At 41.5% G+C, this 25,701-nt stretch overlaps 1 protein-coding gene across 4 annotated transcripts in view; it reads left to right on the top strand.

The window, feature by feature from the left end:
* The window catches only part of LOC132817089 (protein TANC1-like), a 250,421-nt gene that overhangs the window by 59,496 nt on the left and 165,224 nt on the right, over nt 1-25,701 (top strand). For 2 of the 4 annotated variants that reach the window (XM_060827218.1, XM_060827216.1), the window contains exons 3-5: nt 5,893-5,970; nt 8,232-8,417; nt 22,058-22,174. In XM_060827218.1, the coding sequence (XP_060683201.1) occupies nt 5,893-5,970; nt 8,232-8,417; nt 22,058-22,174 (381 nt within the window). The remainder of the gene's footprint in view (nt 1-5,892; nt 5,971-8,231; nt 8,418-22,057; nt 22,175-25,701) is intronic. The other 2 variants (XM_060827215.1, XM_060827217.1) reach the window with 1 other exon arrangement.

Below are 25,701 nucleotides of genomic sequence, written 5' to 3'. Positions count from 1 at the left end.
TTTTGGCATCCCCTGGCAACGCCACCAATTGACCCACCTAAATTTCATAAGTAACATCTCCTTGCTGGCCATAGAATTGTATGGAATCAAAGACGTGATCATCAGTTTTGACTATAGCCGTGCCAAGGTTGTTCTATGCATCCAATTTGAGAAAGTCCTGAAAGTGAAGACTGGATAGTAAACAAGATCTTTTCATCACCATTGGGCGACAGAACTAAGAAGCAACATCTCCAGGAAGAGTGATGTAAAATTCAACATTCTGACTGGAATTGGCAAAGCAGTATAAATGTTTGAGCAACTCTACACATTTTTGGTATCCAACACCACCAATGTGGCCATGAACTGCAAATCTGCGTATCCACTGTCGGACCTGTAATCTATGTCAGAAAAGCATGAAATGTAACAGCCAATGTGGCACGTAATCAGACATCTTCCAATAGAATTGTCTACATAATATGCTGGGCATCACTTGGAGCGACAGCAATGCCAGTCAAGTGCTACACAGGACTGGTCAGGGGTGACCGAGATATCGAGAGAGAAAAAAAGAGACAGACAACTGAAAAGACTGATAGAGAATTCAGGAGGCAAAACAAGTGTCCTGTCAGAATGGAAGTCAAATGCATGCTAACAGGTAGGAAAAGAAGATCTGGAGAAATATGTTTAAGGTGGATCTTCAAGAGTGGACTTCACCATAAGAAGTTGTCTCTATTTGAAGATGGTGACATGTCTCATTGGATTGGGTGCTGGAAATCAAGTCTTTCATTTCCCAGAGTTGTCTCAATAGTTGAAGACTTTATCAAAGTGTATAAAATTCCACAATTCACTGGTTTGTTTAGACCCAAGTTGATGGAAAGCATGGGCTAAGTTTCTGTACATGACAAAAATTTTTTTACAAATAAATAGGTCCTACCACAGCTAAACAACGACAAAACAACAAAACTGCACACGTAGATAAATGCAGACAGACAACACATTTTTGTTTTATGGGTGGAGAAATCACTTTCTGTAGGATCAATGCCCATCTTGTTAACTCTTTTTAAAATACTTAGAGGAAGTCTTAGTGTTTTTATATTTTTAGCTAATTTTTCCTCATAATTTTATTTTTCCTTCTGTCAATCTTTCAGTCATTATTTCTTGAAAATATTACCACTTTTCTGAGCTGCTTTCCACTTTTTCTTCCAGTTTTGATAGTGTCTTCAATTCTACAGTACCTAGTCCTAATTAACTTCCAATATACTAACATCCCATAAACATTGCTGTTGGCAAACAGGTAAATTCTGACACCAATTCTTATATGTAGTTCTCCAGTTGGTGAAGATAGGTAACTGCACCTCCTCCACAATAACACTTAACACTGGAGCCCCCCCAAGGGTGCGTGCTCATCCCCCGCTGTACTTCCTGTATACCCATGACTGTGTTGCCAAATTCCAAATGAACGTCATCTACAAGTTCGCTGACGAGACACTGTAGTGGAATGGATATCTAACAATGACTAGTCAAAATACAGACGGGAGAAAGAGGTTTTGGTGACATGGTACCATGACAACTTCTTCTCTTTCAACATCGGCAAAGCTAAAGAACTGATCGTTGACTTCAGAAAGAAAAAAGGAGAATACACCCCATCTACATCAACTGAACTGAGGTCGAGAGGGCAGAAAGCATTAAGTTCCTTAGTGACGCTAACTGACAACCATGTAGTTGTGATGGCCAACAAGGTGCAACAATACCTCCTCTTCCTCTGCTGGCTTAGGAAATGTGACATGTCCATAAGGATCCTCACCAATTTCTACAGATGCACCATTGAAAGCATACTATCTAGGTGCACAACAGCCTGGTATGGCAATTGCTCTGCCTGGGAGTCTTAAAAAAACTACAGAAAGTGGTGTCCACACCCCAGGTCATCATGGAAGCCAGCCTTCCATCCATGGACTTCATTTGCACTGCTTGCTGCCAACATCATTGTAGACCTGTTGCACAATGGTCGTGATTTCGTACAACCTCTTCCATCAGGCAGAAGATACACAAGTCTGAACACGCACGAGCAGGTTCAGGAATAGCTTCTTCCCAGCCATTATTAGACTGACGAATAAACTCTAGCTTCAAAAAATGCTGATCTTGTTAATGCTGATCTTGATTAGTGCACGCTCTGCAATGTAACCTGTATACCTCTAAGTTTTTTTGATCTGTACATCCTTGCTTACTATGATGTGACTGTACTACTTGTAGGCAAAACTTTTACTGTACCTCTGCATGTGACAATAAATCAATCAAGCCAGAAGGTAACAACATCGAGAAGTTTCAGAGAAAGTAGCAGCTAGAAATCATTTGCTGAAGCTTCCACCTCTTCTGGTATGCCAAACAGATTCTGACTAGAAAACCTGGTCTGTGAGAGCTAGCCACTCTTGTTCCATTGTTACAACAGTTTTTAAAAAACCTGAAGCCGCCTAAGTTATTTACTTAAGCTGTTTTCAGTAGCTAGTTTGGCAGCTCTGTGTTTACAACCTCTGTTCAAAAAAAGCTGAGGACGAAAGAAAGTGACAGCATTGTTGCAATCTATCTGTGATTCTGTAATAACCCGTCAAACATTGGCAGATAGAATACAATGTGAGAGGATGTTTAGAAAAGCTGAACATGATTTAAATGGAGCAAGACTGCAAAAAGCCACAGAGGGATTTGGGAGTCCTTGTTAGTGAATTACAAACTGGTGTCCAAGTTCTGATAATAGGGTAGGCATATGGAATGTTGATCTTTCTTTCAAAGGGAATGTACTATAAAAGTAGGGAATTCTTGCTAAACCTATATAAGGCACTTGGAATATTATGAATAGTTTTGTTCCTCTTACCTAAGGACTGGCATTTGAGGCAGTCCAGAAAGATTTCCCATAGTTAATTCTGGGTATGCAAGAGATTTTATAATGAGGAGAGGTTGAGTAGGTTGGGCCTTTAATCATTGGAGGTTTTGAAGAATGAGAAGTGACCAATTTGAAACAAGGTAGATGCTGAAGTTGTTTCCCCTGGTGCAAGCCTTGAATCTGAAGTCATCACAGAATGAGGTGTCACCCACTTCAAACACATGAGAAATTTTTCTCTCTTGGAAGGTAGTGAATGTGTGAACTTACTTATTCTATGGGCTAAGACTGCCATTTTGTTTAATCAGTAAGGGAATCTACAGTTGTGGGGAGAATTCAGGAAAGTGAAATTGAGTATTATCAGATCAGCCATGATCTTGTTCATTGGTGGAGCAGACTTGATCATCTTATTGGGTGACTTCTCGTATAAAGTTGCCATAGTCCTAATGGACCACAGAGCTACACTCAGGGAGAGATGATGGGAGGTGGTTAAACTTGAGGGTCACCATGCCTCAGGTGAAGGGCTTAAGGAGGACAGACCTTCATGGTAACCTCAGTTACTGTTGAATCTGTGCTATCTATGTTAGTCTCATTACAGACCAACTGTCCACCCAACTATTCTAGTCGGTACATAGACGTCTACTAAGGCTAATATGCCAGGCAGCCCTGCTGCAAATAGGACAGAATATTAAAAACAATTGAGTTTTGTTTGAGTTTCTGGCTTGGATTTCACCTCCTTGTGTTTTCTCTCTGTCTCTAATGCATGTTTGCTATTCACGGAGGATGCATTTTATTTATTTGCACCATGTGCAACAATCCTGACTGATCTTATCCCAGGACTGCAGTGGTTAAAGAAAAGGATCACCAATCTTCAGTAACTAAAAATGGTCCCTGCATACGAGCCTTCGTACCAATGCACATGTCCTGTGAAGGAATGACACAAAAGTTTCAATATTCTGGATTTACGTTTTACATTTTTTAACTATCTTAAACATCCTCAAATCACCTTTCATATGTTTCCAGGTTGCAAAGATTTTATTTTCAGTCTTTTCTTGTTCAGATCTTTTGCTATTCTGTGCATTGTCTTCATCATGTGTTTCATGTGTGTGTATTGTCAATTGAAACCAGATGCAGACTGCAGTGCGGCCTACTGAATATAAAACTCAGGTGGCCTGACCCCAACAGTTTGGTCTCATGTTTCTTGACTTCTCAATTGTTCAGTTAGGTAGTTCAGTATTTTCATTAAAATCATAGAATGGTGTCATGTGGTTTATCATGGAATCCCCTACAGTGTGGAAACAGGCCATTTGACCCAACATGTCCACACTGACCCTCTGAAGAGTAACTCACCCAGACTCATTTCTTTACCCTATTACTCTACATTTACTCCTTACTAATGCACCTAACCTACACATCTCTGAACACAGTGGGCAATTTAGCATGGCCAATTCACCTAACCTGCACATGTTTGGATTGTGGGAGGAAACTGGAGCACCCAGAGGAAACCCAGGGAGACACTGGGAGAATGTGCAAACTCCACACAGACAGCTACCCAAGGCTGGAATTGAACCAGAGTCCCTGGTACTGTGAGGCAGCAATACTAACTATGCCACTGGCATTCATCATTCCTGTGCATCTGTTGGATATTTCATATCTGTTAAACCTCTTTTAGCTTTATTCTCAACTATTTCAGCACCATTTAAGGAGTGTGTGTGCTGCTGTTCTTGCTAGCTTTGGTTTCATCTGCCATTTTTCTTTGCACTTGCACCTTTTACTTTGCTGCATCTGTATTTTTTGAGCTGCTGCTGCTGTGATTTTAATGCTGCTCTTAGCTGGATGTTAATAATAAGTTTGACATTTTTGCTTTCAGTTTCCTAATCCAAATCATTTTAAATTTGAAACTGTGGTCAACATAATTCTGAGACCTATTCAGTCCTTTCCATGCCCTCCTCACCTGAAGTAACTATTAGAATACATGCTTTTTTTGCCTCCTTGTCATGGTGGTGACTCTAAACCTTCTCTCAAGTCTTTCTCAACACTAAATTTCATAGGAGAAAATGAGGACTGCAGGTGCTGGAGTTCAGAGTCAAAGTGTGGTGTTGAAAAAGCACAGCAGGTCAGCCAGCATCCAAGGAGCAGGAGAGTCGACATTTTGGGCATAAACCCTGCAGAGCTTTTCCAATGCTACTCTAACACGACACTGTAAATTTATTATCACTTACTGCTTGGGTGGTTATTCTAAGCCTTTTTAACATGTTTAACCTTGGTCTCATATATATCCGAGATATGGAATCTTGGAATCATGCTTGGGATCTAAAGGTTTTGTTATTATTTAAGAATTATGTTGCTCACACTTTTTAAATTAAAACAAGCATTTGTAAGTATGGAAAATTATAACTAGTTGGTGAAAAAGACCATCATTTAATTCTCATTTCTTTTAGCCAGCTTTCAGAAATTTACAAGTTCTAAGATGGGATGACTTCAAGTATTCTGGCAATTTGTGTTAAAGCCCAGTTCCTAATAATGCATTAACTGATTGTACTATTCTGAAATTTGCCAGTGGCAAAGGTGATAGACAGGAAATTAAACATTAGAAAAATGTCCCAAAGGATATACCTAGCATTGAATCAGTCTTCATGTTTCATGGAGTCACAGCAGTAGGTGAGGTTATTTGCAGATCTGCTGTGTTCTTTATCAGGTTATTTGCAGATCCGTTGTGTTCTTTATCACTCTTCAGTTGACACGGTACTGTCCTTTTCTAACACTGCATTTATCGACTCAATCATGTGAAACAATGGATAATCCCAGGGAAGATTTTGTGTAGATTTTAATATTTAGAATTCTATTGCGAAGGCTGTTTAAAATCTCTCAACAAGTCAACATTGTGACAAGGCAATAGATGTGTAACGTGGATTTGACTTTATCCAAAAAGTAGTGAAAGCCTTAGAATTTCATTTTGAATTTAAATCATGATTTGTATTATAATATGCAGTAATTGAATTCACTTTTTATATGTTTATTTTCCTTTTAATTTTCTTATAAAGCAGATGTGTACAAAATGGAGCAACAGAGAGCGAAACCACAACCCTCAATTGATGGTGTACAACAGCGGCAGAAGAAAGGTAAGTAATGCAATACACGTTGAAACAGTCCATATCACAACTTAAAAATAAAGCTTAGTTTTGAATATTGCTTTTGTTTGAAAACTCAAGTGATGAACGTAAAGTTTACCCGGTAAGGTTCTGAATTTGGCAAAACTTGACTTGTTGCTGGATTTTCTGCTATTTGTAAGACAAATATTTTGGATATTCACCCATCTTATTTTCAGTCAATCCAATCTCTTTAAATTTAACTTTGACCAAATTATCATTTTGGGTGTTTGTCTAAATAACATGCAATAACTTTAATGCGCAATGACAAGCTCGATCCTGTTGATGTTACAAAGTTCTCTTTAGTAACACGTAGGAGTAAATTGTACCACAATTGGAAGAGCTGTCGCATGGATAAGCTAAATAACATTTTGGCATACTCATACTCACAGAATTATATCTTAGAGAAATTGCATCAGACACTCTTATCAGCATTCTGGAGTAGTCCCGATTGTTGGTGGGTGCATTCAGTTCACTGTGGACATGAGAGTTTTTAAAAATATGGACTCCAAGAAATTAGAAAGCTATGTAACTGGCGACTATGGCAACTCAGCCTTTTTTTGATTCAACCAAGTCTTCCTGACTAAACTTTGGGGACTCATGCCAAAATTGACTGACCTATGTCTCAGACTAGTCAAGCAATTGCCTTGTGTAGTCAAACTCATGGAATCATATTTTACAGACCATGGCCCCAACAATAGCAACACCATCTCTGGGTCTGCAATACGCCAAAATCTTAGATTCTTGTTAGGCAAGGGAGTCCACCTGGCATTTCGGGTGGAATGACCCTTCCTCAGAACGGTTCTGAGGAAGGGTCGTTCAACCCGAAGCATTAACTCTGATTTCTTTCTACAGATTCTGCCAGATCTGATGAGCCTTTCCAGTAATTTCTGTTTTCATGTCTATTTTTCAGCATCCACAGTTCTTTCGGTTTTAAAAAATCTATCTACCTTTCTCTTCAAAATATTCAATGACGCAGCCTTCTGGCACAAACAGTTTCAAAATAGCACAACTTGGGTTGAAAAATATACTCCTCATCTCAATCCAAAATGGGCAACCCCTAATTTTAAAATGATGCCCTTCAGTTCCAGACTTGCTTATAAGAGGAAACTTCTTTCCATATCCACTTTCGCAAGGCCATTCAAGTTCTTCCATTTTTCCATGAAATCATCGCTCAGACTCTAGTGGAGAGAAACCCAGCTTATCCAAACTTATTCCTCATAAGACAAGCCACTCTTCTAGGTATAAAGCTAATAAACCTTCTCTGATCCACCTCCAAAGTATTTATATCCTTCTTTTAAATAAGGTGACCAAGACTGCACGCCATTTTCAAAATGTCTGTGTGAAGTTTGCACATTGTCCCAGTGTCTGCGTGGGGTTTCTTCAGGTGCTTCCGGTTTCCTCCCACAGTCCAAATGATGTGCAGGGGAGGTAGATTGGCCATGCTAAATTGCCCATAGTGTCCAGGAGTGTGTAGACTAGGCGGGTTAGCCATGGGAAATGCAGGGTTACGGGGATAGGGTAGGGGATGTGTTTGGGTGGGATATTCTTCAGATGGTTGGTATGGGCTCGATGGGCCAAATGACTTGCTTCCCTGCTGTAGGGATTCTCTGTAGTCTCATCAGTTTCCTATTACTGCAGCGAAACATTTTTACTTTTATGTTCATTTCCTCTCTCAATAAAGGATAGCATCCCATTGCCTTTCTTGACTATGTACTGTACCTGCATGTTAACTACCTGTGATTCATGTATTAGAACACCTGAATTCCTCCGTGCCTTGGATTTCTGCAGTTATTTCCATTTAACTAATAATAAACTTTTTCATTCTTCCTGCTCAAGTAAACAACTTCACGCATTTCCCACATTATTCTTTATCTGCCAGAAATGTGCCCACTCAATTACCCTATGTATATCTTTCTGCAAGCCCGTTATGTCTTTATTCAAAATGATGTTTGCTACCTCTCCATTATGTAAAGTTGAAACTAGACCAAATAGAGTAATAAAATTAGAAATCACTTTTCTTCACAAATAGTTGTTTCTGCTGTTCTGTCCTCCACAATGACTCCTAATTTTTGTTACCCTTTTTTCTCTCTCCTCTTTTTGTTCTCCTTCACCATCTCTAGCTTATTTTTGGACATAATGATGTTGACTCATCCTATACCTGTTATATTGATAGTCTTCTGTCATCCTTGATTCTTAGCAAATGGTTATTGTATACTATTTATTTTCAACAGGAGACTTTTATACTGATCGTTCTGGGCAAGTTGGGATGTCAGATGATGCTTCTGGCCAGTTTTCCATTCAAGAGGATACGTGCAAAATGAACATGTCTAAAGGAGTGTCCATGTCACTTCCATCCTCACCACTGTTGCCACGCCAGTCGCTAAGTATGCATGCATGGACAGGCAAAAGGTCTCCAGGTATAAATGACAAATAATAGAGCAGTTGCTTACTTTTCAATAGCTGTAGAGCTACTGAATTTAGAGCTCAATGTTTTTCTTTAACAAACATTATTCCTGATTATTTTTGGTATTAGGTCTAACATTTTGACTTCTGTTCAATTTTCTTCTATTTCTTCTGAGCATTATGTACTTGCCATTGAAACTGTATATCACTACTAATTCTTCAAATGAAAATCAGCTATTTTAGACACTGCCTTGTATTTTATTAATATTCCTGAGTCGTACTTTCTCCTTAAACATTCATGTCTTCTTTAGTTTGAGACTTTTAGCACAATATATTCAAGGGCATTGGTTTTTCTTAAAAACTTCTGAAAATTATGTGTGTTTTCCAAAAGCAACACTTATACATGTACGGAGACTGTTTAACCCTGATCAAAACAAATTTGTGATTTCCATTCATGCAAGGTAATGTAATTTGTAATGCTTTAGTTTCATCTGAGTATTATGGTTAAAATAGTATCGTTTTAAATGAGTGCTAGAGCTTGTAATTAAAAAAATAGCAAAATGAATAGCTATTTTGTGCCTGGGATATTTACTTAAAGGTATTTAAGATAAATCAGTTATTATCAAACTGCAAGAGCATTGGCTGACCAACAGGAAACTATTAAACAGGGTCACTTTCAGATTGGGGAAACTAACTAGTGGTGTCTCATACAGATCCATGCTGGTGTTTCAACTGTTTATAATTGATAGTAATATCTTCGGTGAAGGGGCAGGGTGTATTGTACTCACATCTGCTAGGAGAATACAAATTCTACGAATTAGAGCTAGGTTAAGTGAGCAGATAGAAATTTGATAGATAATGTTCGAGATGAACTTAGGATCATTCGGGAGGCAGAGGGGGGTCATAGATCGGAGCTTTAGGGAAGTAGTAACTCCAAAGATTGCAGACAGATGGATGACAGTGAGGGGGACTGGGAGGAAACAGCCAGTGCAGGGACTCCCTGTGGCCGTTCCCCTCAAGAACAAGTATACCGTTTTGGATACTTGTGAGGGGGGACGACTTACCAGGAGTAAGCAATGGGGTTCAGGCCTCTGGCACGGAGCCTGTCCCCGTTGCTCAGAAGGGAAGGGTGGAGAACAGCAAAGCAATAGTTATTGGGGAGTCGATAGTTCGGGGCCCAGATGGGTGGTTTTGTGGGGGCGAGAGAGACTCACATTTGGTATGTTGCCTCCCAGGTGCAAGGAAACGTGACGTCTCTGATTGTGTTTTCCGGGTCCTTAAGGGGGAGGGGGAGTAGCCCGAAGTCGTGGTCCACATTGGCACCAACGACATAGGTAGGAAGAGGGATGAGGATGTTAGGCAGGCTTTCAGGGAGCTAGGTTGGAAGCTCAGAGTTAGAACAAACAGAGTTGTTGTCTCTGGTTTGTTACATGTGCCATGTGATAGAGAGTCGAGGAATAGGGAGAGAGAGCAGTTAAATGCGTGGCTACAGGGATGGTGCAGGAGAGAGGGATTCCGGTATCTGGATAACTGGGGTTCTTCCTGGGGATGGTGGGACCTTTATAAACAGGATGGCCTACACCTGAACCTGAGGGGCACCAGTATCCTTGGGGGGAGGTTTGCTAGTGCTCTTTGAGGGGGGGGGGGTGGTGGTTTAAACTAACTCTGCAGGGGCATGGGAACCTAGACTGTAGCTTTAGGGTGCAGGACCTGGAGTGTAGAGGTGTTAGGAACATGGCATCAATCTCGAAGGAGGGTGCCTGTAAACAGGAAGGTGGCTTGAAGTGTGTATACTTCAATGCGAGAAGTATACGAAATAAGGTAGATGAACTTGCAGCTTGGGTTGGTACTTGGGATTTCAATGTTGTGACTATTACAGAGACATGGGTAGAACAGGGACAAGATTGGCTGTTGCAGGTTCCAGGGTTTAAATGTTTTAGTAGGGTCAGAGGTGGGGGTAAAAGAGGGGGAGATGTGGCATTGCTTGTCGAAGATAGTATTACAGCGGTGGAAAAGATGATGGATGAAGACTCGCCATCTGAGGTAGTTTGGGCTGAGGTTAGAAATAGGAAAGGTGAGGCCACCCTGTTAGGAGTTTTCTACAGGCCTCCTAATAGTCCTAGAGACGTAGAAGAAAGGATTGCGAGGATGATTCAGGAGAAGAGTGAAAGTAATAGGGTGGTTGTTATGGGGACTTTAACTTTCCAGATATTGACTGGGAAAGCTTTAGCTCGAGTACGTTAGATGGGTCGGTGTTTGTCCAATGTGTGCAGGAGGGTTTCCTGACACAATGTGTAGACAGGCCAACAAGAGGTGAGGCCATACTGGATTTGGTTCTGGGTAACGAACCAGGCCAGGTGTTAGGATTGGAGGTAAGTGAGCACTTTGGGGACAGTGACCACAATTCGGTGACTTTTACTCTAGCGATGGAGAGGGATACGTGTGCACTGCAGGGCAAGAGTTTTAACCGGGGGCAGGGAAATTATGATGCGGTGAGGCATGACTTAGGATGCTTGGCTTGGAAAAGTAGGCTTCAAGGAAGGGCGCAGTCGATATGTGGAGCTTGTTCAAGGAGCAACTTTTGAGTGTCCTTGATAAGTATGTACCTGTCAGGCAGGGAGGAAAGGGTCGTGTGAGGGAGCCGTGGTTTAATAAGGAATTGGAATCCCTTGTTAAAGGGAAGAGGGCAGCCTATGTAAAGATGAGGCGTGAAGGTTCAATTGGGGCAATTGAGAGTTATAAGGTAGCCAGGAAGAATCTAAAGAGAGAGCTAAGAGCAGCAAGGAGGGGACATGAAAAGTCCTTGGTTGCTAGGATTAGGGAAAACCCAAAGGCTTTCTATAGGTATGTCAGGAATAAAAGAATGACTAGGGTAGGAATAGGTCCAGTCAAGGATAGTCGTGGGAAGTTGTGCGTGGAGGCTCAAGAGATTGGGGAAACACTGAATGAATACTTTTTGTCAATATTCACTCAGGAACAGGACATTGTTGCCGATGTGAATATTGAGTCACAATTAATTAGAATGGATGGCTTTGAGGTATATAGGGCAGAGGTGTTGGAAATTCTGGAAAGGGTGAAAATAGATAAGTCCCCTGGGTCTGATGGCATTTATCCCAGGATTCTCTGGGAAGCAAGGGAGGAGATTGCAGAACCATTGGCCTTGATTTTTATGTCCTCGTCTACAGGAATAGTGCCAGAAGACTGGAGGATAGCAAATGTGGTTCCCTTGTTCAAGAAGGGGAGTAGGGATAACCCTAGTAACTATAGGCCGGTGAGTCTCACTTCTGTTGTGGGCAAAGTCTTAGAGAGAATGATGAAGGGCTTATGCCCGAAACGTCGAATTTCCTATTCCTTGGATGCTGCCTAACCTGCTGTGCTTTAACCAGCAACACATTTTCAGCTGTGATCTGCAGACCTCATTTTTTACCTCTTAGAGAGAATTGTAAGGGATAGGATTTATGAACATCTGGATAGGAATATTGTGATCAAGGATAGTCAGCATGGTTTTGTGAAGAGCAAGTCGTGCCTCACAAACCTTATTGAATTCTTTGAGAAGGTAACTAAGGAGGTGGACGAGGGTAAAGCGGTTGATGTGGTGTATATGGATTTTAGTAAGGCGTTTGATAAGGTTCCCCATGGTAGGCTACTGCAAAAAATAGAGGTATGGCATTTTGGCTGGCTGGAAGAAGACAGAGGGTAGTAGTTGATGGTAAAGGTTCATCTTGGAGTGCAGTTACTAGCGGTGTTCCACAAGGATCTGTTTTGGGACCATTGCAGTTTGCCATTTTTATAAATGACCTGGAGGAGGGGCTAGAAGGTCGGGTGAGCAAGTTTGCGGATGATCCGAAAGTCGGTGGAGTTGTTGACAGTGAGGAAGGATGTGACAGGTTACAGCGAGATATAGATAAGCTGCAGAGCTGAGCAGAAAGGTGGCAAATGGAGTTCATTGTAGGTAAGTGTGAAGTGATTCACTTTGGTAAGAGTAACAAGAAGATGGGGTACTGGGCTAATGGTCGAATACTTGGTAGTGTGGATGAGCAGAGGGATCTTGGTGTCCATGTACACAGATCTCTGAAAGTTGCCACCCAGGTAAATAGTGCTGTGAAGAAGGCATATGGCGTACTGGCTTTTATTGGTAGAGGAATTGAGTTCCAGAGTCCTGAGGTCATGTTGCAGTTGTATAAGACTCTGGTGCGGCCGCATTTGGAGTATTGTGTGCAGTTTTGGTTGCCATACTATAGGAAGGATGTGGAGGCACTGGAACGGGTGCAGAAGAGGTTTACCAGGAAGTTGCCTGGTATGGTAGGAAGATCATATGAGGAAAGGCTGAGGCACTTGGGGCTGTTTTCATTGGAGAAAAGAAGGTTTAGGGGTGACTTGATAGAGTTGTACAAGATGATTAGGGGTTTAGATAGGGTTGCCCATGAGAACCTTTTTCCACGTATAGAGTCAGCTATTACGAGGGGGCATAGCTTTAAATTAAGGGGAGGTTGGTATAGAACAGATGTTAGGGATAGATTCTTTACTCAGCGAGTCGTGAGTTCATGGAATGCCCTGCCAGTAGTAGTGGTGGACTCTCCCTTTTTATGGGCATTTAAACGGGCATTGGATAGACATATGGAGGATAGTGGGCTAGTGTAGGTTAGGTGGGCTTGGATCGGCGCAACATCGAGGGCCAAAGGGCCTGTACTGCGCTGTATTTTTCCATGTTCTATGTTCTATGCGAAGATGTAGGGTTGTGCATTTGAGTGGGAAGCAAAATATCTAAGTGGAGAGGGGCTAGAGAATACTGTGGTTCAGAGGAATCCTTGAACATGATTGCAAAAGCTGGTGAGCAGGTACATGAAATTATTAAATGGAATTAGCAGTCTTTATTGTAAAGGGGATGGAGTGTAAAACAGAAGTCTTGTTACAACTGCATAGGGCTTTGGTGAGACTGCATTTTCAGAGTATTGTGTATAGTTTTGGCTTAATTTAAGGAGGGATCTACTAACTCTGTTTCTGCAATGGAGGCAGTTCACAGAAGAATCATTAGGTTTATTCACATGGACTGAAAATGCATTTGTTGATTATGAAAGTCTAAATGTTTATTCTGTACAAACCTTATTTAGTTAATAATTGGCATTATACTGAATGCTCTGGGTTAAATCCTACAGTTTCTCACCTTAAGCAGGACTTTTAGAGTTGTAGTGAAAGAGCATCTTAATAACCAGCTGAAACTGGATCTTCATGAAGTGTCTATCCTTTCTATTGAAAGCATATAAATTCAGCTAGCAAACTCAGATCAAGCTAGGACTAAGTTCATATGTTTTTTTGGGCAAGAACTTGTATGTCTTCAATTTCTGCTAAACTCATTTAGTTTGTAGTTTGTGTTGATAATAAACTGAAATCTAAATTCTGTAGCTAGCCTTCAGTGGGATTTTTATCCCCAAGAGTTGAATTGAAAGAGCAGATTGATTAAGAATCAGCTGACTTTGAATGCTCACGATGTGACTCAGACATTTTGTGCTGAGAAAAGCTGTTGACTGTAAGCAGTCAGCTTGGTGTGGCTTAGTAATTGAATGTGACTTACACTAGAGTGCCAGAGGTGAATGTCTCATGGAGTGAAATGGCAAAAGCAGCTGATTGGTGAGTGTTTCTAATCTTTAAAGTAAGGTCCTTTTACTTTAAGGAAAGGAGGAAGACTAGAGACCTAATCACCAAAGACAGGTATAAAGCTGCCATAGACCTACTGTACCAGAGGGCTGCTCTCTCATTAGAGTGAGTTGATTGATGCTAGTTTAACATGAGGGTCACCATTGTTAGGAATTCAAAAGCATGTATGGTCACTTTAAGATAGAACATGCTTTTCTGAATTTAAAGTATAGCCACAGGTGCCAGCCAAAGATTGGGCTATTCCAAACGTAACAATTGGCTGTTAAATGGGTATCTGAGTTTTGGTGGTTGTTTTGATGACAATTAAAATTTAACTAATTAGTTTATGTTATGCTCGGGTTATCAGAAGCCAATGAAATTTGAACCTTATTGTTTTGACACCAGGAAACCAATCAAATTATAAGACTTTAATGTGTCAAGGGGTTTATATAAACCCAGTATTTTTAAAATTAGAGGGAGAGCAACTGCCATCAAACAGTGAGCAACTGCTGTAGAGCCAGAGAGATAACTACCCATCTAATCTCTTGCTGTCAAAGAAATTAGAAGACACTTTCTGTCAAAGGTAACTTTTCACGTGAAACATACTCGCAGAAAAAAAAAGACGATGTCCCGGTGGATCAGCAATTGGAACAGTGAAAACACTGAAGAAGACAGATTGTGTGGTTTTAAGATTAAGTTAATGTAATGTTTAATAAGTGTGTTATTGGAACAGCATATTATTTTTATAGAGTTGTGGTCAGGCAGTAGGTAGTTAAGAAAAACTACCTACTACCTACTGTCTGAATAGTTTTTGATTAATGTTTACTATTAGAGTTAGAAAAAAAATTTTCTTTTCAGTTGTGGAATTTAGGAATTCTCTCACTCATATTAACAGATTATGAGGTGAGGCAAGCTTTTCTGGATGTTTGGTTTTAATTAACAGAGGTTTGACCTCCATGTTGTAACACTTACCTTCGTAGAGATGAGGCATTGAGAAGGAGAGAGTCGTTCATCGTAATCTCAGATCGTGCTGGAAGTGAACCCAGTTGTTGGCATCACTCTGCATCATAAACAGGCTATCTAGCCAACTGAGCTAACTGATATTAATGTGTAAAAATAAATAAAGTGTGAAGAGTAGGGGTGGGTGATTTAAAAAAAAATGGCAGGCTGATTGATGTATTGCTGCAGCAGTGAGTGGGAGCTGCTGGGCATTATGATGGTCCAGATTGAATGCGTGTAGCAAATGTTTACAACTTGAGCAACCTTAGATCTGGTTTATGGATAATTGCCAAGATAAAGATAAGAGAATTTAAGTAAATTGAAGATAATTGTAAAGGAATGAGGACAGAGTGGACTGAGAACCAAGTTTAGCATATGAACATTTGATGAACATGGCAGATGTTTAAGAAAAGAAATCATGATGTACAGCAAAGATATATTCTAGTCAGGAAAGTGAATACTCGGAAGGAGATAAATTGAAAGAAAAAAGCATATAATGAGGCCAAGATTAGTGTAAACCAGAGGACTGTCAAAGTTTTAAAAGCCAACAAATGATGACAAGAAAGAGTTGAGGGAGAAATCAACTGAGGGCATACGAGCAAGTAATATAAAAATGAACAGTATATAACTTAAAAAAAGGAAAGTGAGAGGCCCAAATGAGCGTATGTTCTTTCTAGAACAAGGCTGGGGAATAATAATGGGGAGCCAGGAAATGACCGAAGTCGAATGAATATTTTTCATCAATGTTCACAGTAGACAAAACTAATAGCACTCAAAATACTAAATCAAATGGTCAAATGTAGTGATATGAATGTAGTAGAATACTAGAGAAAATGTACTAGGAAAATTAATCGAGCTAAAGACCAATAATTGCTTTAGACCTTATGGGTTGCCTCCTAGGATACTAAAGGTTGTAGCTGTAGAGATTGTGGATGGATGTACTAGTAGTAATGTTTCCAGTGTAATACCTTCATTCAAAAACGGAGAGAGATATAAAAAAACGCAATTAACTATAGGCCAGTTAGCTGATATGCCATTAGGAAAATGTTAGGATATATTGTAAAAGATGTAATAAGACACTTACATATATAGACTATAATCAAGTGGAGTCAAAAGGAAACCATGCCTGACAAATTTATTGGAATTCTTTTGAGGAGGTAAGAAGTCATATAGATAAAGGGGAAACTGTGGATGTAACTTTTTTTAATGTTCAGAAGTCATTTGTTAGGATACTGCACATAAGGCCACTTAATAAGATGAGCCCATAATGTTGGGAGCGGAATGTTAGAATGGATAGAGGATTGTTTAGCTAATAGATGGCAGAATTGGGATAAAGGGAGCAGTTTCACAATGGCAATCTGTAACTACCGAAGTGCTGTAGGGATCTGAGCTAGGGCCATAATTATTTACAATATATGTGAATAACTTAGATGAGAATGTACTATCACCAAATTTGCAAATGACGCACAAATAAGGTGACACAGTGGTTAGTAGTGCAGTCTCATAGCGCCAAGGGCCCAGCTTTGTTTCTGGCCTTAGGCTCGAGTTTGCATGTCCTCCCTGTGTCTGTTTGAGTTTCTGCTGGGTGCTTTGGTTTCTTCACATAGTCCAAAGATATGTAGGTTAGGTGAATTAGTCATCCAAAATATCCTATGGTGTCCAGGGATGTATAGGCTAAGTGGGTTAGCCATGATAAATGCAGGCTTGTGGGAGAGGCTCCAGAGGACCAGTGCAAACTTGCTGGGCCAAATGACTTTGTCTGCAGTGTAGGGATTCTATGTTTCTAGGTGACAGTGTAAGTGTTGAGGATAACACAATGCACAAAGGCATATAGACTGTTGAGGCACAGCTAAAGCCATGGTAGATGGAATGTATTGTTGGAAAATGTAAAGTTATTTGGTAGGAAGAACAGAAAAGCTGTACATTGTTTGAAATGGAATGCTCCAAGAAGGTGAAGCGAAGGGGGTCTTAGAGGTCCTTGGGCTTGAATTAAAGAGAAGAGCTATCATCCAAGTTCTGTGGGTAATAGGGAAGCCATGTGGAATACTGCCCTTTGTATCAAATGGAATCATACAAAAATAAGGAAGGTTTGCCAAAACATTAGAAGGCACTAGTCATACCTGACTTTGAATACTGGGAAAAGATTTGGGCATTTTCTGTTAGGAAAGATACACTGGCTTTTGGGGACAGTCAGAAATAGTTCGCTCAATTGTTCTCAGGTATGTAGGATTTCCTGGATTGGTTCAATTGATTGGGCTTGTACTCATTGGAGTTTAAAAGAATGGGAGCCAACCTTATTGAAACATTTTATTTTTGTGGAACTTGACAGGGTAGATATGGAGAGCTTATTTCCCCTCGTGGGAGAGTCTCAGACCAGAGAGCACAGTATCAGAGTAAGAAGTTACCCATTTAAGACAATGAAGAATTTCTTCTCTGAGGGTCGTGAGTGTGTCAAATTCCATTTCACAGAGAACGTTAGTTTGTTCAGTACATTGAAAACTGAGATAATCAGACCTTTTTTAAGTAAGGGGATGAAAGGGTATTGGGGGAAGAGGCAGAAAAGTATCTTAACAGTTTCACCATAATTGACTGACTGATTGGTGGAGTAGGTCAGTGGATGGAATGGCCAACTGGTCATGTATATTATGGTTAAAACTGAGATGAAGAATTCACTCTCTTGAAGGTAATGAATTTTGAAATTCTTTCCCCGAGAGAGCTGTGGATAGAAAATCTCTCTCTCTCTCTCTCTCTCTCTCTCTCTCTCTCTCTCTACACCCCCCACCCCCGTCTGTGTGTGTCTCTCTCTCTCTCTCTGTCCCTCCATCTCTGTCTCTCTTTCTCTCTCCCCCCATCTCTGTTTGTCTCTCTCTCTTCCCCCCCCCCCATCTGTTTGTCTCTGTCTGTCTCTCTCTATCTTCACCCCCCCCTCCCTGTCTCCCCATCTCCCTCTCTTTCCTTCTGTGTCTGTCTGTCTCCCTCTCCCTTTCTCTCTCCATCTTTGTGTGTGTGTGTCTCTGTCTCTCTCTCCCCCCTCCGTGTGTGTGTGTGTCTCTCTCTCTCTCCATCTTTGTGTGTGTCTCGGTCGCCCCCTCGCCCCTCTGTCTTGACCACCCCCACACCGCAGTCTCCCTCCCACCCCCACCCCCCCCCCCCCCCCCCCCCCGCCTTTCTGTCACTGTCACTGCCTCTGCCTCTCTATCCCTCTGTCTGACTCGCTCACGCCCGCTGGCTCCCCCCCTCTCGTCTCCGAATCCCCCCCTCCCTCTGACCCTTTTGACTTTTTCTTAGCTAGTAACATTTCTGATGGAGTCACCAGATTGAAAACAATAACTCTGCTTTTTTCCCGCAGATGCTGCCAGCGCTGCTGGGTTTCTGCAGCAATTTCTGTTTTTGCCAACCTTCTTAACCTCTGCTCGTAAGACAATGCCTCCATATCAGGGGTCATTCTCCTGAACTTTCCCTAAACTGCCTCCAACGAAACAGTACACCTCCTTAAATAAGTAGACCAAAACTCCCCTCAGTACTGGAGATGTGAGCTCATCAACACTTTGTACAGTTGGAGTAAGAATCCTCCACTCTTATACTCCAACTCCCTTGAATTAAGGGCCAACATTTCGTTAACCTTCCTGATTACTTGGTGCACCTATATGTTAGCTTTCTGAGTTTCGTGCACAAGTAATCCCCAAGTACCTTTGTGTTGCCTACATCTGCAGCTTTTTCTATATATAAATTTTTTTGTTCTCCCTTTCAAAATGAACTTCACGTTTTCTGACATAATACTCCATTTGCCAACTTTACACCGATCACTATATGTCAGTAAACTGTTTGCGAGTTTTGAGAACCTTCCAGCTCAGCAAGCAAACTTACATCCAGTAAGCTGTTTATATCCTGCTTGCAACTTGCCTTTCCATCTATTTTCATCATTGCAAATTTGGTTACAGTACATTTATTCTGTTCTCTAAGTCACTTACATAAACTGTGAACAGTTGAAGTCCCAGCACTGATTATTGTAGAATTCATTTAGCCAACCTGAAAAATAATCCTTTATCCCCACTTGCTATTTCCTGCCTATGAGCTAATTCTCTAACTATGCCTCTAACACCATGGGCTCTTATTTTATGTCTTAATCTTTTATGAGGTACCTCATTGAATGCCTTCTGGAAATCCTTAAATGACATAGCTGCTCTTTGCCTTCAATCCACTCTGATTGAGACATACTCAAAAAAAAAACTCAGTCAGCCACAATTTCACTTCCATGAAGCAATGCTAACTCTGCTTGATTAGGTTATGATTTTCCAACTGCTTTACTATTACTTTCTTAATAATTGCTTACAAAACTTTCCAACAACAGATGTTAGGCCAGTCAGCCTTTACCCACTGTTATCGACCAGGCAAACCCTCAACATATAATAAAAGATGACCTCGACCCAAACTACTTATTTTAAAGGCAAGTACCAGGTGTGGCATCTGGATGCAAATTGATTGGTCAAACTGTTGTATTTGAAGCAAAACATACTTTACTCATGAGCTATTGTTAAAATATAACAAAAGAAAGAAAAAAATTGGAATGCTTAACAAAATAATAGATTATTTAACTCCAGAATAGTAACTGTTCCAATATAGTAACATCCCATGAGCTCACTTTTGGCAAAGGCAATGTTTGTAAAATAGATTGTCAAATGCAGTTCTAGCAGCAGGAAGAGAACCTCCAGCTTTTAACTGAAACAGAGATAAAAACCAGTTTCCACATCCAGCTTCAAGACCCAGCAGCAACTACTACTAAAAAAGAACTAAAAATCTTGGCTTTTGGGGAGCTTGCCCCAATTGTTTCAGGTTGCTTCTATTGTTTTAACCTTTTTAAAAAAAAATCCCAAGGCCTCACAAACTGTTTATTGGATTCAAATAGACAACTTATCACCTCTATCTTAAAACTTCTCTCAAAACAAAAAGGATAAAGTACATCTCTTACAGTGGCAGTTTTCCAATCCTCTGATACTTTTCCAGAGTTCAAGGATTTTTGGAAAAGTCCAACCAATGGATTCATTATTTCAGTAGCTTCTACTTTTAAGGTCTTTGGCCCTCATAGCTTGCATCCTATGTGCTTATCTGCCTTTATCCCAAATAGTTTGTATAATACTACTTCAGTGATGGTTATGGTGCTTCATTCTTCCTCCATATTCATTATTTTTAACGGGATGTTCGCAGTATCTTCCACTGTAAAATGCATTCAGAAGTGGACGCAATAGCATCAAATAGCATATGCTTTGGTGGTTAGACTGAGAGTTTTAAAGTTGGTGTTTTTAGGATGGTGTAAAGAATATAGGTTGCAAGCAGTTTGCTCCAAACTTGTTCATTTACTTCTTAGATACAAGAGAGTTGTGAACCAAAGATACCTAGTCAGCCTTTGGATGCAAGGCTGATGTGATTCACATTGGTGTGAAGATAGAAACTTTTCCCCTATCAAACCAAAGAGATGCCTGAAAAGTCTGAGACAAGAGCCTTCAGCTGAGATCCTTGAGACAGGAAGCAGTAAGAGATGAAAAATCTTTATGGTTCACAATACAGGGATGTGGTGGAAGTTCAGTCCAGATTCAAAAGACCAGATTTATGAGAATTTCAATGCATTTTGAAGAGTTGCTTAGCTTGTGCTGCGTGGAGAATCACCAGGAATAGTCTCTCCGTGAAAGATATTTATTTATTTAAAAGGTATCAGGTTTGGTTATTAAAGGAATGGAAGCTAGTTCTTAGAAGTTGGAAATCACTTTGGACTGGGTCCACGAATATCAAATGTCTAATTATGTAAAGTATGCCCATGAAATGGATTTTTTTGGGCTCCATTAAAAGTAAAAGGGAAACTTTTTATTCTGTAGTTTGAAATGTATCTTGCCGACAAAAAATACTGTTTGTTCGGTAGTACTTTTAGTGCAATTGTTAAACTTTTTTTAAAAGAAAGCTGGAAAAATAGTAGATTTGAACTTAGCCAGGTCATCTTTTGGAACTTTAAGGTCAAAAGTGGAATTGAACTGTGCTTCACTCATTGTTGACCTTTGGTAAAGCAAAACTGTTTAGAGAGAGAAAATGGATTTGTTGCTTTTTGCTAAAGAAACTGGTAGAAAACGTATTCAGTTTGCCTAACAAGGTTTGGACTGTTACTTACTGTTTTGCCACAGGTTGGGTACTGGTGCTGAAAGGAGACTCTCAAAAAGCTGACAAAAAAGTATCTCTTGGGAAAGTAAAAATGCTTGCAGTTGGTGGAAATTTGCAAGAATGCAATCTCTCTTTTTCTCTCTCACTTTTGCTCGCTTGCTCTCTCACTCATTATCTTGCATTTGCTCTCTAGCATTCTCATTCATTCTCTCTCTCTCTCTCTCCCTCTCTCTCCCTCTCTCCTGTCTCTCTCTCCTGTCTGTCTCTCTCTCTCTCTCTCTTCTCCCCCATCGCACTCTTCCCGCCCCCGTCTCTCCCTTCCCGACCCCCGCCCCCGTCTCCCCTCCCCCCGTCTCTCTCTTTCCCTCCCCCCATCTCTTTCCTCCCGTCTCTCTCTCTTTCCCCCTCTCTCTCTTCCCCCCTCTTCCCCGTCTCTCTCCCCCCGTCTCTCTCTAACCCCCTGCCCTGTCTGTCTCTTCCCCACCCCATTCCCTGTCTCTCTTCCCCCCCCTTCCCCGTCTCTCTCCCTCTTCTCCCCCCCACCAGCCCCCATCTCTGCCCCCTCTCACTCTCACCCCCCCCCCCCCACACACTCTCTCCCTCTCTCTCTTTTGCTGTGTCTGTCTCTTTCTTCTCCCCCTCTCCCTGTACAAGGCAGTGCTCAAGAACTCTGAGTTTTGTTTGGCTGCACTGTTCCCACTGAAATTACTTAACAGTTTTTAATAAGTTTAGATACTGTGGTTTACTTGTATTTTGTGGACAGCAACTGAACTAAACCTTGATACTACCGAATACATGTTTATCCACAAAATGATTGTGACTGGAAAAAATCTGTAAGAAAATAACAGGGAAGGAATTCTTTTCCCTTATACAGGCCCAATCCGGAAGCTGAAGTATGTGGAAAGCCCTAAAGTTCCAGAAGATGACGTAATGACCTCCGCTTTGGTCAAGTTGGCACAGAAAACAGATGTTTCCCAGTTAGCACAAAATGGTGAGTGTACCCATCTTCTTTTATACTTTTTTTAATTGTGTAAAAGGTACATGATTGGAGGTGTGACAGCTAGAATATACTTATGGTGGGGAAAAGAATTTGTTGGTGCATTGAAGGCCCTTTAGAATTCTGTTCCCATTCTGTAAGATTTGACAAAAGAATGCCCCAACGAAACTTGTATAAAATCATTAGATACTGTGGAATGTATTTTATGACGTTGCCATCTTCATGGCAAAGTGTTCAGGGGCAGGGTCATTAAGTATTTTTAAGACCAATATGGATAGATTCTGATTGGGCAGGAGAATCAATGAATATCGTGAGAAGATGAGAATGTGTAATTTGACACTCGAGCAGACCAGCCATGATCTTATTGAATAGTGGAGCAGGCCTAAAAGCCCAAGTAAGACCACATGATGTTGGTCATAGAAGTAAGCCATTCGGCTCAGAGTCTACTCTGCTATTCAGTTGGTCATGGCATTGATTTTACAGATGATGTCCCAGGCACCACCGTCACCATGTAAAAAGTGAGGTCTGCAGATGCTGGAGATCAGAGCTGAAAATGTGTTGCTGGTTAAAGCACAGCAGGTTAGGCAGCATCCAAGGAACAGGAAATTTGACGTTTTGGGCCAGAGCCCTTCATCAGTCATTCCTGATGAAGGGCTCTGGCCCGAAACGTCGAATTTCCTGTTCCTTGGATGCTGCCTGACCTGCTGTGCTTTAACCAGCAACATATTTTCAGCATCACCATCACTATCCCTGGATATGCCCTGTCTCATCAGCAGGACATACTCAGCAGATGCGGCAGCACAGTGGTATGCAGCCAGGAGGGAGTTCCCCTCAGAGTCCTCAACATTGACTATGGACCTCCATGAAGTCTCGGGGCTTTAGGTTAAACATGGGCATGGTTACCTCTTGATTACTATGTAGTGTCCTCCCTCGGCAGATGAATCTGTACTCTTCCAGGTTGAACTGCACTTGGAGGAAGCAGTGAGAATGGGAAAGGTGTGAATGTACTCTGGATGGGGAATTTCAATATCAAACACCAAAAGTGACTCAGTAGTAGCACTATTGATTGAGCCAGTCAGGTCCTGAAGGACATAGCTGCTAGACTGCGTCTGCAGCAGGTGATGAAGGAACCAGCGAGAGGGAAAAACATATTTGACTTCATCCTTCCCAAGTAGCAGGCTGCAGTTGCATCTACCCCTGATAGTATCGGCAAGAGTGACCACCCCACAGTCCATAGAGGGATGACGTCTCACCATCACGTTGATAATACTCTGTATCCTGTTGTGTGGGGTACGATCACTGCTAAGTGGGGGATGGACTTCGAACAGATTGAGCAACTCAAGATGCGACGTCCATGAGACACTGTGTGCCATCAACAACAGCTCGACTGTACTGCAGCACAATCTGTAATCTCATGACTCAGCATATCCCTCACTGAAACCCCATTACCATCAAGCCAAGCAATCAACCCTGGTTCGAATGAGATAGCAGGAAGGCATGCTCAGAGCAGCACCAGGCATACCTGAAAATGAGAAGTCAGCCTGATGAAGCCACCAATAGGAACAGCATAAGCAGCAACTGATAGACGGAACAAAGTGATCCCGCAACCATCAAATCAGATCTTAGCTCTGCAGTCCTGCCACATCCAATTGTGAATTGTGGTGGACAGTTGAATAACTCTTTGGAGGCGGACTCATCTCTACAAATATCCCCATCCTCACATCAGTGCACAGGACAAGACTGATGCTTTCGCAACACTTTTCAGCCAGAGGTTTGAATGGATGATTCATCTTGACCTCCTCCAGTGGACCCCAGCATTACAGATGCCAGTCTTCAGCCAGTTCAATTCACTCCACTTGATATCAAGAAACAGTCGGGGGGACTGGATATTGCAAAGGCTATAGGCTGTGACATTTCGGCAATAGAACTGAAGGCATGTCCTCCAGAACTTGCTGCTCCAGTACATTTATAACACTGGCATCTACCTGACAATGTTGAAAATTGCCCAAATATGTTCATAAATAACAGGACCAATCCAACCCAGCATATTACTGCCCCATCAGTCTAATCTCGATCATCAAAAGAGATGGAAGGTGTCATCAGCAGTGCTATCAAGCACCATGCGCTCAGCAATAACCTACTCAGTGACACCCAGTTTGGGTTCCGCCAAAGCCATCAGCTCCTGACGTCATTACATGGACAAAAGAACTGAATTCCGGAGGTCAGGTGAGAGTGACAGTCTTCGACATCAAGCTTGCTTTCAAATGTTTGTGACATAAAGGAGCCCTTGCAAAACTAGAATAAACGGGTGTCAGGGCAAATTCTCTGGTGGTTGGAGTCACACCTGGCACACAACAGATGGTTGTGGTTGTTGGAGGTCAGTCATCTCCTCTGCAGGAGTTCCTCTGCAGGTTCATGTCCGAGGCCAAATTACTTCAGCTGTGTCATCCATGACCTTCCCTCTGTCATATTGTCAGAAGTGAGGAGGATGCGGCCTGATGATTGTATAATATTCAGCACTATTTGCAACTCCTCTGGTACTGAAACTGTCCATGTTCAAATGAAACAAGTTGTGAACCATGTCCAGGCTTTGCTGACAAGTGGCAATTAACATTCGTGCCACACAGGCTCTGATCATCAGCAATAAGAGAGAATCTAACCACTGCTCCTTGACATTCAGTGGTGTTAGCATCAATTAATCCTCCACTGTCGCTTCCTTGGGGTTATCATTGACCAGAAACTCAATTGTGTTCACCACATAAATACTGGCTACAAGAGTATGTCAGAGGCTAGGAATACTGCGGCAGTTAATTCATCTGATTCTTTCAAGCTTGTCCATCATCTACAAGGCACAAGTCAGGAGTTTGATGGAATACTCCCCACTTCCCTGCATGAGTGCAGCTCCAACAATACTCAAGAAACTTGATACCATCCAGGCCAAAGCAGCTCTTTTGTTTGGCACTGCATCCAGAAGCATCCACTCCCTCCACCACTGACGCTCAATAGCAGTAGTACGTGCTATCTACAAGACACATTGCAGAAGTTCACCAGAGATCCTCAGACAGCTCTTTCCAAACCCTAGCCACTTACCTTGAAGGACGGGGCAGCTGATACATAGAAAGATCACCATCTGCAAGTTCTCTGCCAAGCCACTCATCATCCTGACTTAGAAATATATTGTTGCTCCTTCACTGTCACTGCGTGAAAATCCTGGAATTACCTCTTGAATGGCACGGTAGGTCCATCCACAGCAGGTGAAATACTGCAGTTCAAGAAGGCAGCTCACCATCAGCTTCTAAAGGGCAACTTGGGATGTGAAAAACATGCTGGCCAGACAGTGACACACTTATCCCACAAAAAAAATTGATCATCTTTAACTCCATTTTCTTATCCTTATAACACTTAATTTGTTTGCTAAAAACCTCTGCCTCAACCTTGAACAAGCTTTACAAGCCAGCCTTAACAGCGAACTGCAGTGAACAATTCCAGTGATTCATACTGTCCGAAAGCATAAATGCTGC

This window comes from Hemiscyllium ocellatum, chromosome 7 (assembly GCF_020745735.1).
Source record: "Hemiscyllium ocellatum isolate sHemOce1 chromosome 7, sHemOce1.pat.X.cur, whole genome shotgun sequence".
Classification (NCBI taxonomy): domain Eukaryota; kingdom Metazoa; phylum Chordata; class Chondrichthyes; order Orectolobiformes; family Hemiscylliidae; genus Hemiscyllium; species Hemiscyllium ocellatum.
This window is presented reverse-complemented; position numbering and strand designations above follow the sequence as displayed.